The sequence below is a fragment of the Daldinia decipiens genome (genome assembly GCF_022478715.1).
Source record: "Daldinia decipiens strain CBS 113046 unplaced genomic scaffold F4813scaffold_5, whole genome shotgun sequence".
Taxonomy (NCBI): Eukaryota; Fungi; Ascomycota; class Sordariomycetes; order Xylariales; family Hypoxylaceae; genus Daldinia; species Daldinia decipiens.
In genome coordinates, this window is record NW_026054548.1 from 550,729 (window position 1) to 563,479 (window position 12,751).

Below are 12,751 nucleotides of genomic sequence, written 5' to 3' on the forward strand. Positions count from 1 at the left end.
AGCGTTAGCTGAGTTTCCAAGTCCCAATAATCGCCTATTGATCGCCTATACGGGGAGCCTATAGGCCCGTCTGCTTGCATATACCCAATACCCACCAACGGGAATAGGTCTGCCCTCGTTAGGTAAGGAGGGCCAGCTGTCACCCACGAGACCAGAGCAGCCCTCATAGGCTGCCCACCCTCTTCGCGCTCGTCTGGACCGTAGTTCTGTCTCGCGTGAACAACCACCAACCCACCCCTCCTATGACGAGTCCGAGTTCCCACGCTACAACGTCCAACCTCGCTCTAACCTGCAGGCTCCTCCAGGTCCCGTGTTTGAGACAGCATGTGGGCGTGTATAGGCGCGCGTACGCGTACCTATATTTACGTAGATACGGGTGAGGGCGAGGGTGAGGGTGAGGGTGGCCCGTGTGTATGGGCCGTATGGGCGAGGGGAAGAAATTGAGGTCACGCCGAGCGCGAAATCGAGTTCTTTGGTTTCTTTCCTGGATATGTTGCTATCGTCAGTTATTTATTTATTACTAACAAGACTATCGAATGTATATTATGTAGGTAGGTATGTGTGTGTAAGAGGTATGTAAGTAGGGAGTGAGACACACATACATCTATGGCATTATGACATACAAGACTTACACCACTTACACCACTTACACCACATACATACCAGACATGCCTACCTATGTCGGTGACCTATGTATTAACTACCATCATCTATGTAATTGCACATCACACTGGCTAACAAAACGGGCCGCCTACACGGCCGCTTCGTAATACATTACATTTTAGCGCTCCGCAGCTACTACACACCCGCCCGTCCACCGTTACCTACCGCTGCGCGTTCCTGTCTTGGAACTGCCCATATATATGCGCCGTGACGGCCGCTCCCACTGGCCTTCCGACCCAACCTTTGCCTTAGCTACCTACCCAACTGACATGTACGTATGTATGTATGTATGTATGTATGTATGTATGTATGTATGTATGTATGTATGTATGTAATGGCAATGCTCGGAGATATTCACGATAAAAGATAAAAGAAGGAAAAGGGGAAAAGACGCAAGACAGACTGGTGGACGAAGAAAACGGATAGGAATCCCAAAAGTAGCAGTGCATGTGAGCTTCTGCAGCAGACTGGGCATTAAAAGAGAAAAAGGCTACGCTGAGCAGGACGGGATTAACCTACATAGTAACAGGCGCTCGTCCCTTGTTCCCTATTAGCTGCACGCCTGACGCGGGGGGATGGGGGATATACATTATACATTATACATTATACATGATCCATTATACATAGGTATCTATATTTGTATCTAATATACTATCCCTATATCCACTTACACATCCATCCATCCCATCCATCCGCCATCAAGGTAAGATATTAAACCGGAACGAACTATAGAATTATAATATAGGCCACGATACAATAAAACACTCAACTTCCAATGAATACACAATTTCTCATACCATCCGAAAAGAAGATAAAAAAAAAAAAAAAAGAAGTCACTTGCTGCTGCTGCCGCCGCCGCTGCTGCGCCCCGACCCGGCCGCATACATACGTGGGGAAAAGCCCAGAGCCAGAGCCAGAGCCAGAGCCAGAGCAAGCCAAAGAGAAAACGCCGTACTCCCCAACCCCCAAAGCCCCAAGCCCCAAGCAAATAAACATTAGCCTACCATACACAACCAACCCAAGGACGAACTCAACTGAACCAAACCGAACCGAACCGTCACCGCAAAACTTGGCTAACACCCGCTTTAGGCAAGTGGAAGCACACCCCCCCCTCCTTTTCTTCCCCCTCCCCCCCATCTGATCTGACATTTTCTGACCTAATGTACCCGTATCGTGCATATGCCCGGCATGTGTAGGTACCTAGGTTAGGTGCTTTGGCTAGCTCGTTGTTATTCTGGTAGCTAGCTAGCTACCTACCTACCTACCTACATACCTGTTAACCTAACCTAGTGGGTTCATGTCAGTCAGTGCCTGTTATGTAGTTGGTTCAGTGCTAAAAAACATTCATTTTATTTTCTTGGTTGCTCTCGTCTATTCGTTACCGGACTACGACTGCTAGACATATGTATGGGAAAGATGGCATCACTGCATTTGAGGTCACATTATTTGCAAAGTTTTTTTCTTTCTTTTTCATCTACTTGGTGGGAAACTGGTGGTTTGCTTGGTTGCTTGGGGTTTTTCATGTTCATCTTGACGTTTCGCTAATAAAACTGACTGATGAGCTACAAGACGAACAGCCGCAAATAAGTGAGCTTCCGCCAATGGATCGCTCTGCTATGCTATGCTATGCTGTCCCCTTCTTCCCCCCCCCAAAAAGAACATGTCCCTTTCTCAGCTACTGGTAAGCTGCCTGTTCTTCATGCCGCTCCTGTGTGCTGTTTGTCCGTGACATATCTTCGTCATTCTCGTATGATGAGTCTCACACATCCAATAAACCGCCCCTTGGCTTGAGTTGCCGCCCCTTCCATGGGGGAAAGATAAAAAAAATAATACTAGGAAAAAAAAAATGTAGGAAAGAAAGGGAAAAAAAACCAAAGATAGATGTCTCCGTTTCCATTGCTCTCGTCAGCTCACCCCCCCAGTACCGCCCCGCCCCTTTGAGTGACCCAACTAAGACCAACCCCCATTATGTCGCGTCGTGAGACTGAGACCCAACCATATTTCCCCTCCTGAAGAAAAAAAAAAAAAAGTCCCGAAAAGAAATACCCCGCTCTGGGCGCGGACCTATTCAGTAAGGTCCCCGTCTCGTCTGAGACTACGCCCGCTCGCCAGAGGGTAGCACGAAGAGAAAGTGTAGGGAAAAGCCAGCGACCCGAATGTGAAGAAAGAACCTCGCCGTTTCGGGTTTCCCTGACCCTACCCCCGATTCCCAAATGATCCCTTAGAACGTTGTACAAGAAAATACGTAGCCTCGACAGCCGGGCTTACATGCCAAGGTAATCCCGCTCCCCAATGACCGACCCATTTTCGCCATGCAGCACGTTGTTTGTCTGGTTTCTTTAACCGATGATGATTACATCGGTGAAAAAGAGAGAGACGGAGAGAGAAGATTTGGCGTGCAAATAAAAATAAACAATAACCATGTTATTTCAATAATGGGACAGATGAAGGTTAAATTAAATCAGAATGCTGGCTCGCTTGCTAAGTTTCGACACAAAATAAACAATAAGATGACTTTGATGATGATGAGTTCGATTCGAGATTGACAAAATAGATAGATGATGATATGATGTAGATAATGTAGATGATGATAATGATACGTCGTCGTCGTAGGTCGTTTCGGTGTGCGTGAGCACCGTCGAATCTGGATTTTGATGCGCGGGAGCGCCGTGTAAAAACTGTATGAACAATGGCAATTGGAAGAAAAAAATGATATTTAAGTTACCAACAAGCGAAAATATCCAAATTGTAAATAGAATAGAAAACAATAAAATCGGCTGTTGACTCGAAGCCGTATAGTAGTAGTAGTAGTAGTCGTAGTAGTAGTAAATTCGTTCTTTTCGTTAATGTGTCGTTATGTCGTGAAATCGTCATGAGTTTGCGTCGTTGCCGTTCTGACCACCGTTCGCGTTGTTGCACTCGGCCACCATCTTGGCAAAGTTCCTGACAACGTCGCCCGGGATCTGATCCCACAGCAGTGATCGCGTGTATACCTCGGCCGCTGAGTGCTTCTCGGCGTGGCGCATATTGCTTAGCGCGTCGGCGAGGTTCCGGCGGTTCTGACCCGTCGATCGCGTCGGTGCTGTTCGAAGGAAATCTTGCGACGTCACACTGTTATATTGTGCCGGTGTGAGCGAGAAGATTTGCTCGTTCGTCTGCTCCTGCGTCGGTCGGGTAAGGGAATCCGCTAGATCACCAAGCATAGACGGCGCTACGCCCTCCATAGCGCCGCTGGCCATCGGGACCGAAGCGCTCGAGGTCCAGTCCGCACCGGAAGGCTGGGGAGCCGAAGGTACGATGGCGCTCTCGGCGTTGGCGACGCCTGCGTCCTTGAAGATGTTGTTGAGAAGCGTTGTCGAGGCTTCGCGAACATCCTCCGAGACGCGGGGGATCGTTGGGGCCGACCTGTTGGAGATGACAAAAGCGCCGATGAGGAAGAGCATGAACAAGAGACCTCCTTGCGTCGTGGACTTCTCTCCGTCGGATGAGAGCTGGACTTCGGCCTTCTTCTGGGGAACGATCTGGAGCTCTTGCTTCACTTCGGGTTCCATCTGGAACTCGTTCATGAAGCCCATGTTGTCCCAAGACGTATCCATGGTAAGGCTTTCCATATCGGAATATCCGTTGGAGTAGCCCGTATTGCTGGGGATGGCGGCGTGCTCGAGCCTTTGGACATGGTCGGTCAGGACGCTAATCTTCTTGCGCAAGTCGCCGGACTCGATGGTGTGGTTTCGAATCAACTCTTCCTTTTCCAAGGTCAAGTTCTCGACGTGGGCCACCAAGTACTCCCTCTCGCGCCTCTCCTGGTCTAGCTTTATGTGAAGCTCGCTCATCTCCTCTTCCATCGAGCTGATGAGACTAGTGAAGTGCTTCTTTTCATCCTCTAACCTCTCCGTGTGCATCTTTTTCCTTTGCCTAGAGTCCAGTGCAGCTTGCCGGTTGCGAAGTAGTCGCTTTTGCTGCTTCAGCTCCTTGATTTCCTGCTCGTCAGTAGTCGATGCAATAAGCTGGTCGATGTTGCCGAGATTGCGCTCCGCGGGAATGTCAAATCTGGCATTCTTCTTGCGGATGCCATCACCGCGACGCAGCTCGTTGTGCGATCGGATGGTTGGGGTATCCGGTCGCATGCGCTTGACTAACGAGGGGTTCTTCAAGTCCTGACCCATCCAATCCTTCTGCGGCGAGTTAGGCATAGGAGGGTTGTTAGGACCGACTGTAGCGAAGAGCGGGACCTGGTGGGCGGGATTGCTGAAGGGCGTTTGCATCTGAAGAGGTCGTTGCTGGAAGATAGACTGGTTGTTGTCGAATGCATTGTCAAGGCTGTCATAATGTAAGGGTGTGCATGTGCCGGAACCTTGACCCATTTGCCATTGCTGATTTTGCGAGCCGTATACGGCTTGCGGGTCAGCCCTCGTAAACGGGTTGTTGTTGTTCTGGGGCTCTAGGAAGGGGTTGTTTGACGGGACCGACTGCATGTCGACGGATTGCCAATCTCCTACTTCCGTCTTCGGGGAGAATATCGAGCCGGGTACAGCGAACGAATCCCTCCTGCTGCCAGCCATGGGCGGCGACATATCCAGACCCGAGTCCATTGCGTTGCTGTCTAGGATGTTCTCGTCGAGGATGTTGCTGTCCTCTTCATCAAAGTACTTTTGCGCATGGCTGGCATCGACGGGTAAGTGATTCGACCGGTAGAAGGCCGGCATCTGAAATGTTGAGACCATTGCTGGTCTGTGTGTGTGTGTGAATGTGGTGTGTGTCTTGGAAGAGAAGCGAGAGTTAGGAACTCTGCAGGTTGTTGTATAGAATAGTCGAAGAGGTTGGATCTGCTCTGCAGGGATGTATGGTTAGTGCGTCGAGCGGTGAATGATTAGAACTAGTAGCGGTGGGCCGTTGATAGACTATTATTCTCTGTCTCCTCTTTCTTTAAAATCGAGTCTCAAGTTGGAACAACAAGCTGCTTCGAGACGATGATTAAGAGTATATGTGTGTGTGTGTAGGTGTCCGTATATGTGTGCATGTATGCGGGAGTATGTGCGAGAGAGACAATGGAGAGGGGGAGGGGGATGTTGCAATGATTAATGGGAGCGATAAGAGGTTGGTCGGGTTTGGAGGTGTAAGTGGTAGTAAGATGGTGGTAGTATTTGGTTGCAACGGTGGCGGCGGGGGGGGAGAGACTTGCAGGGTAGGAGAGCAGAGATGCCCGGCAGCTTTAAAAAAGAATAAAAAAATAAAAAAATAAAAAATTGAAGGGAAAAATAAGGGAGTGGGAGTGTGTGTTACTACACAACTTACAACTTCTTCGGCTTGGGAAATATTCTTATGAATCTTCGTGTGTCGTACAGGTATTGTCGGCCTGAAATCTGTCTTACAAAAACAATGTAAAACAGAACGAATATAAAGATGAGGGGGATAGAGTGGTTGTAATAGATGCTGTTAGGAATCGCCTGATTCACAACCTCAGCAACAATCAATATGTTTTCTTATAAGATATTTCCTTATGATCGGGGGGGCGATATTGATGGGGGGTGGAGGAAGGGCCTGGGTACTTAAACAAGAAATGGTCAGGTCCTTCTTTGACTGCCAGGATTTGCTTGTGCTAAGAGGACGGGGGTCAGTCACTTAAGCATTGTAGTGGGGAAGATGAAAGCCCATGAGACTTACCAACTGACGAACGGCATCTCTTTTGCTTGGGTTCGCGGTGCAGTGAGGTGAGGGTGTGTGGGAGGACGTGGGTATGGTCCCTTGTAGGTAACGGTACGGGGGTGTGGTAGCGAGATGGATGCTGTTCCGGGCCACTGGTTGATCCTCAGCCAAGGGAAACATCTCTCCACCGTCTTTTTTCTCACTGGAGAGAGAGGCGGCCGTTTTTGACTCCAAAAGTCTGTGAAACAGCAGATTTGCATCTTGGAGCAATGAGAGATAGCCCAGCTATACGGTTGGGTGGATTTGTCCTAGGACGGGAAGCTATACATTCCTGTTAGTCAGGGATCTTGTACGATGCCTCTGGCCACTGGGAATAGGTGCCAGTGGTCTTGCAGCTAGGGACTTCTCAGTTACGGTAGGGCAACGGATAACTGTAGAACCCGTACATCTGCCCGTACGTGACGATATGAATAGATACACGCCGGTAGAGATGTAGTAGTCATCCTCTGACTGGCCAGGTTGTAGATCGGACAAATAGAATCGAGATGGGGTTGCTATGCTTACGGCTCCGGAGTAGATCGAAAACCAATCGTCTTCCAGAAGCGGAAACGTTAGATGCTTGAACCGGTAACCCTTTAGGAGTGAGCTAAGGATATCATAGGTTAGAAGTCGTTAGCCCTGCTGGGTTGGGCATCGATGACCTTAGGTGCAATTGCTACCTAAGACCATGCACTCAGCACCCACGAGCACTCTTCTTGCGCCCACTAACAAGACGCTGAGTTCGTTTTGGGCATCCCATTGCTCAGTAGCCCGTAGTGGGGTGACAAGAGATCTTTTTTTTTTTTTTTTTTTTTGCTAGGCATTCTTGCACTTACGAGTCCACCGGATCTGTCGATACAATAGACTAGTATGCCGCTTCCTGCTTTCGAACGGCCAAGCAGACTTTCCCGGGCAATACATTAGTCAAAAGCAGCTTTTTGGAGTAGCTATGGGTCGTGCCCAAGATACAAAGATACGGTTCAACGCGATGAGCGCTGTGAGATGACGAATGTCCAGATACAATCCAGACGCAGAGACGAGGCTGCGCCATACAAAAGCGCGACGTACTTCCCCGAGCTCCTACTGGAGACCTGAGAGCTCGGATACTAATTCTTCAACTGCTCAGTGCGACTGGTATCACATGATTATGACTGATTTCTCTGGTGTTGTTTCTGGTGTTGTTTGTGCTGAAGCCGTGAGACGCCCGAAAGACGGTACATAAATATAAAGATTGCAGCCCGACACTTTGTGCATCCGAGGCTCTTACAGCTTATAGTCATGTCATGACTGCCAGCTGCGTCTCGATGTGAAGCAAACACTAACCGCGTTGTACCTAGGACTGCTACCTAGGAAGCTATGCAGCACCGTTTACCAATACCTGGTAGTTTGTCAGTAGATCACGAGATAGTTACGACTACATACAGTACAGCCATTGATCATTGCATTGAAGGGCCCCTCCATGTCACTCTCTACACCTTCCTCTACGGTACCATGCTCAGATCTCGGAACGGGACGGCGGTAGTATCAAGTGTTAGATTGGAGCGAGACCGGGAGCCTGGGGCCGATCTTGCCTCACCCATGCTCGGAGGCAACTTTGCTACGACCTCTCGGCGTCACTACAATTACTTGGAAGAATATTGACGCTCTCCGTTCGGCGACGGCCAGATGAGTTCCTCTCGCCCGTCTGCTATACATGCTGATTATGAGCCAGTCCGAAAATGCGTATCTAGTTTTCTTGGTTGGTAGGCTTCACGCGCGGGATTCTTGCGGTGAGGGCGATATTAGTCAAATAATGTTAAAAATAGCCAAGAATAAGAACGATTAAGCCGTGGAATCTTGAGCACAGACAATGGGTCCATCTTCTAAAATCTTCGAGTTTCTCCTCCTAACGGATTTGACACGATGGTGCATGGTTCCCCCTGTTGGCCGGCGGGTCTTCCGGAGCCAGGGTCCAAGTGCGCTATCGAGCGTTGGAGAGAGGCTAGGAGAAAAAAATTGCATATTGGAAGAGTTCTCTGGAAACCCGAACTCTTCGGAGTTAGTACCAATTCGAGTGCTAGCTTGAACTGCTGTCGCGAGAGACGCGAATACACCAGCAACGACAATGATCGATCAAAACACGCTCAGCCACTACATACCGCGTATACAGCAGAAGGAATACGTAGAGCAGCCAACAGGAAATTGTCCGGTTTGAGATGACGTACAGCTGTAGATCCCCGACCAGCTTAGTTAATGAAGACCCCGCGGAGGCTCCGTTTTGAGATTCTACATTTTCCTACATAGTATTTCCTAGTATCATGGGGACGGTTGATCGGATGGACTCCAAGATTCTGTTATAGGCAAAGATTGGAACAAGTCAATATGAGAAGAGTATAGGCATGACCGATGTTTTGGCTACAGCCTTTCAACACCAAGAACTGGTACAAGTAGATATTTTCTGCGAGCCACCGTAACCGGGTTCGGTGGTAATGGGCTCAGGGTGTTTGCAGCCGAAACAACCAACCGGAGATATGATGAATAAGTCGTTGGCGACAATAATGTAATGCAATTGACGCCTGAATGATACGAGTAAGAAATTTTCATGATCAATCAGCTCTAGTCGATTCAAACAGAGGAAAGGAAGCGCGAGGGAGAGTTTCAACGCACGTGTATCTGCTGCAACTTCATGCTGAAGCGTTCGCCTCGTCTGAGTGATTGGCTATGAATGAAGCAAGCTCTTGCGGGTCGGCTGAGAGCCAGGCCAAGCTTGGCGCATCGCGTTTCTGCTCTACCCGCGATACGCAAAACTGAGTACAAACCGGTTGAATATGTAGTGTATGAACCGGTCGATTCTAGATCAAAACAAGGAGCGTCGACAGTTTTTAGGCCTTATCTGCTTCAATGACGCACCGGAGACCTCACCACTGCTCGCGAACGCGACGCGGTGTGGACGAAATAAGCCGTCTTGGTTGGACCGGAGCTCAGTATATCGTACTATCCACACCGACTGTGGTTCTTATTCCGGAATACCGACGAGACCTCAAGGCTTGAGCACTTGCTCAGATTGGAATAGCTCTTGGTTAGGCACGAACTTCATACATCTTCACACATGCAGCTACTGTGACACCTAGCGGGCCGGCTTTTATGCGGCCAGAGGCACATAAGATGGATCATATCCCCTTCTGGTACGATCTGGAGGTGATGAGAGGACGAATTTGGGGTTGATGGAGAACACTAAGCTCTCGTCTGTGCAAGACATGTGCGCCTGTCGGGGATTCCCAATGCCAAAAAAGGGATAGTTCGTAAGCAGCGGTGAGTGGCATTTTCGACCAACCAGCTTCGGAATCTTCGATCCTAGTATGGAGTACTATGGCAGATAGTCAAATACGAAACCACCATTTCTGCCCAAAGGGATGAAAAATCAGGGCGCCATGGAGCCATCGACATTTGAATATGTCGATTTTCGAGATGATCCTAAGCCTGCTCGGGCGAGCTTGTCCAAAGAGTTCAGCTGCTCACTGCTCACTGCGATTGTTTATGTGTTTATGCTGCTGATGTGGACGTGTTCGGAAGATGATAACGGCCACCGGGTCTATTTAGCGGCCTACGTACTTTGCAGCCGTTTCTCAGATCTAACTTTTCATCGGACACCTGCAGCTTCATGGCGACTCGCCAGTAAGATGCCGTCCGACTCCACTAGCCACATGCGCCATTACGTTCAACCACCAGGACCCCGATAATCGCTTGTAGTAGTATGCCTAAAAGGGGGAGAATAATGAGTCACATCCATGTAAAAAAAAATCTTGTCACATTAGGGAAGAGCGACGTTGATGTTCTTTTGCTGTCTTCGTGCAATTGCTATTTCATTCTGCCAAGTTGAACTGAAGTTTGTGTTTGTTCTAAAGGAATATCATGCTAGGACTCAGCCAACATGGCGGTGTAGTTCCGATAGTTCGGGAAAGTCTACGCAGACTTGTAATTCAGACTAGGAAGCTTCTTTGAGAGTAATGTAGTTGAATCCTTCCTGCGCATTTCAACCACTTATCTCCCTCGAACTTGAGCATTCTGAAACGAATTTCTCGTCCGACTCGAACACCTGAAATAGCGTTTTTCTCCACTTCGCGTTACGTAGTGCAAAGTGGAGTTCTGAGGCTGCGCGTCGAAGCAAATTCCGAGATCAAACGGTACGCAGCAGGCTGTCATCCTGTACCTTGCACTGGAGGTACTTGTGTGATACGGCTGTAGTAGTACGAAGCCGCAAGAAGCCGCAAACTACTATGGCAAATTCGTAACAATATCTCGCGATCCCGAGCGGAGAATATGGATCGCGACGGTGGCGACATATATTTAGTTAGTTGAGGCGGTGAGTGGCTTTGTAGCCAGATCGAATCCGTCTCCTCGGCATCGACCCGCGGTGGACTCTCCATCGATTCGATGGCGTGAGTATCCCTGGACTGATAGCCGTAATAATCTCGAACCTAGCAATAACAGAAGGGTAGTTGCCGAGAATTTCAGGTTTAAGTGACGTACGCTCCGAGACTATCCTGGACGTCAAAGCAGCGATCATTGGAAGTCCCAGAGTTTCGCCAGAAGATTGTCCTCTACCCCCGAGTCTAGATCCTGAGGAAGGAACACTTTTTTGGGTATCATAAACTCCACAACAGGGGCCTTTTTGACTTGCTTGGATAACTCCGCGTCAAGTAGCTAGAAATATGTAAGCAAAACAAAAACTAGTATGTGGGACGGTGGCACATGTGACTTACGCTGCTATACGAATGGTCTAAGAAATCCTCGAGGTTGTAGGACTGCTTAGTGAATTGCTCCGATACTATTTTCGCGATAGTCGCAACGTTCGGGTGGTAGTGTGACTGCAGCTGAACGACCTCCCATAAGCAGCTATCGATGGCGCAAGTCTCCATTGGGTCTTCTTCGTCAGCAATGAACGGGTCAGCCATCCCTTCATTTTCCAGTGCCTCCTTCTCTTCTGGTGACCTAGGCACGCGATGCATCATGAACGTGCAAAGCGGGTGTTTTTTGAATAGATTATAAATCCAGGGTATGACCACAACTATAGCGGCAGGGGGGGCGCTGAGGCACAGCCTCGTAATTCGCTTGATGAAACTTGCGACAAGGGCGGCGGGAAGATGCGTAGAAGAGAGGAACGTGTCCAACAGCCGAAAGAACCTGGACCGATGTTTCGAATGTAGGATATTTGCATCTAATAATGAGTACAACTTCCGATAAAACGACGGGTAGTCCAGATTCCGCTCTTGTATGAGATAGAAGACTCCTGATAGAGCTAACAGAGAGACCGCGCCTCCGGAGTTATACGAATCTGTCAGGAAGTCCATCAGAAGCTCTGGCTTGGTAAACCACGGAGCAATGGACTTGGTCATGATTTGAAGCACCTTTTTCCTTTGCTCCCGGTTGAGGCCTAGGTCAAGCAGTGCTATCCAGGCTTCTTGAGCTTGTTTCTTCTGTTGGTTCAGGGATGCGACGGGATGCGACTTCTTTTTAGGCGCATCAATATAGAACTCACCCATTTCTTCAGCGGAAGCAGGAACATCTTCAAAGAAGGACAACAAGTCAAACACGTTATCAAATAGTGTTTCGTTAGAGGATATTAAAGGCTCCCCAGAAAGAATATCCCTGTAAATAGGTTAGTACTACACACATATCAAACAGGAGTCCACTACGTACTTCAAGGCTTTGAACGTGTAAAATCGTATATCCGCATATTCGCCCAGAAACTTCTCGCAGAATTCTTCTCTAATATCTTCAGATTCGCTTAGGATAAGCGCTTCCACCACTTCTTTGAGGAAACCCTTCGGAAAGCTGTATTCATCCTTGTCGTTCGTGTGTTTGCCTTCAGCTTGCAAGATGCGCATAGCTAGAGTCAACGCAGTAGACGCGGTGTCTTCTTGGCCTAATTCTGAGAGGATGATCTGCTTGAGGTCTCCGAGTCTTTTTTTAAGCCATTGAACGACCACGATATCTTTTTCTGACTGTCCATTCCGTCTCGCTAGATTTCCTGATGCAAACAGACGTAGAAATACTCTGCACAACGATACCACGGCAAGTTGGGTAGAGTCATCGTCGCCGCCTTTTTGCGCGAGGTCAAGAAGAATCGTTATGTTATTGTAATTCTTCTTGGATTCCAGGATCTCGTTTTCGAGTTGCAAGATCTCAGCTTGGGGATCATGTTCGTCGCGTTCGTCATTGTCCTTTGGTTTGGCTCGTTTATTTGCCTTTTCAGGAACTTTTGATCGCTTCCTCTTCAAGGACTCCTCAGTAACGGGTCCTGACATTTTCGCGTAGTTATGTAGTTGAATTATATAACTAGGCGTTGCAGGTGTTTGAATAATGAAGAAATGATAAAAAAAAAGTTTAATTGCTAACAGCCTTGAGAAGGAACAATGCAAGG

The 12,751-nt window shown here is 48.5% G+C and overlaps 3 protein-coding genes across 3 annotated transcripts; all 3 read right to left on the reverse strand.

Moving 5' to 3' along the window:
- Positions 1-1,270: 1,270 nt before the first annotated feature.
- F4813DRAFT_265047 (uncharacterized protein) lies at positions 1,271-1,954 on the reverse strand. The gene has a single exon (XM_049240307.1). The coding sequence runs from the start codon at positions 1,840-1,842 to the stop codon at positions 1,429-1,431; it is 414 nt and encodes a 137-aa protein (XP_049102795.1). The 5' UTR covers positions 1,843-1,954; the 3' UTR covers positions 1,271-1,428.
- Positions 1,955-3,371: 1,417 nt separating this feature from the next.
- Positions 3,372-5,989, reverse strand: F4813DRAFT_265392 (uncharacterized protein). Its single transcript, XM_049240310.1, has 2 exons — positions 5,959-5,989; positions 3,372-5,489 (listed from the first exon to the last, which is right to left on the reverse strand). The coding sequence occupies exon 2, from the start codon at positions 5,385-5,387 to the stop codon at positions 3,534-3,536; it is 1,854 nt and encodes a 617-aa protein (XP_049102796.1). The 5' UTR covers positions 5,388-5,489; positions 5,959-5,989; the 3' UTR covers positions 3,372-3,533.
- A 5,042-nt stretch (positions 5,990-11,031) lies between these two features.
- On the reverse strand, positions 11,032-12,635 carry F4813DRAFT_379036 (CBF-domain-containing protein; the record flags this gene model as incomplete). Its single annotated transcript, XM_049245399.1, has 3 exons — positions 11,032-11,057; positions 11,087-11,976; positions 12,028-12,635. The coding sequence occupies 3 exons, from the start codon at positions 12,633-12,635 to the stop codon at positions 11,032-11,034; spliced, it is 1,524 nt and encodes a 507-aa protein (XP_049102797.1).
- Positions 12,636-12,751: the final 116 nt, after the last annotated feature.

Excerpts from the sequence above, each read along its gene's own strand:
- F4813DRAFT_265047 (XM_049240307.1), bottom strand. The coding sequence starts at position 1,842 with ATGCACGATACGGGTACATTAGGTCAGAAAATGTCAGATCAGATGGGG.
- F4813DRAFT_265392 (XM_049240310.1), bottom strand. The coding sequence starts at position 5,387 with ATGGTCTCAACATTTCAGATGCCGGCCTTCTACCGGTCGAATCACTTA.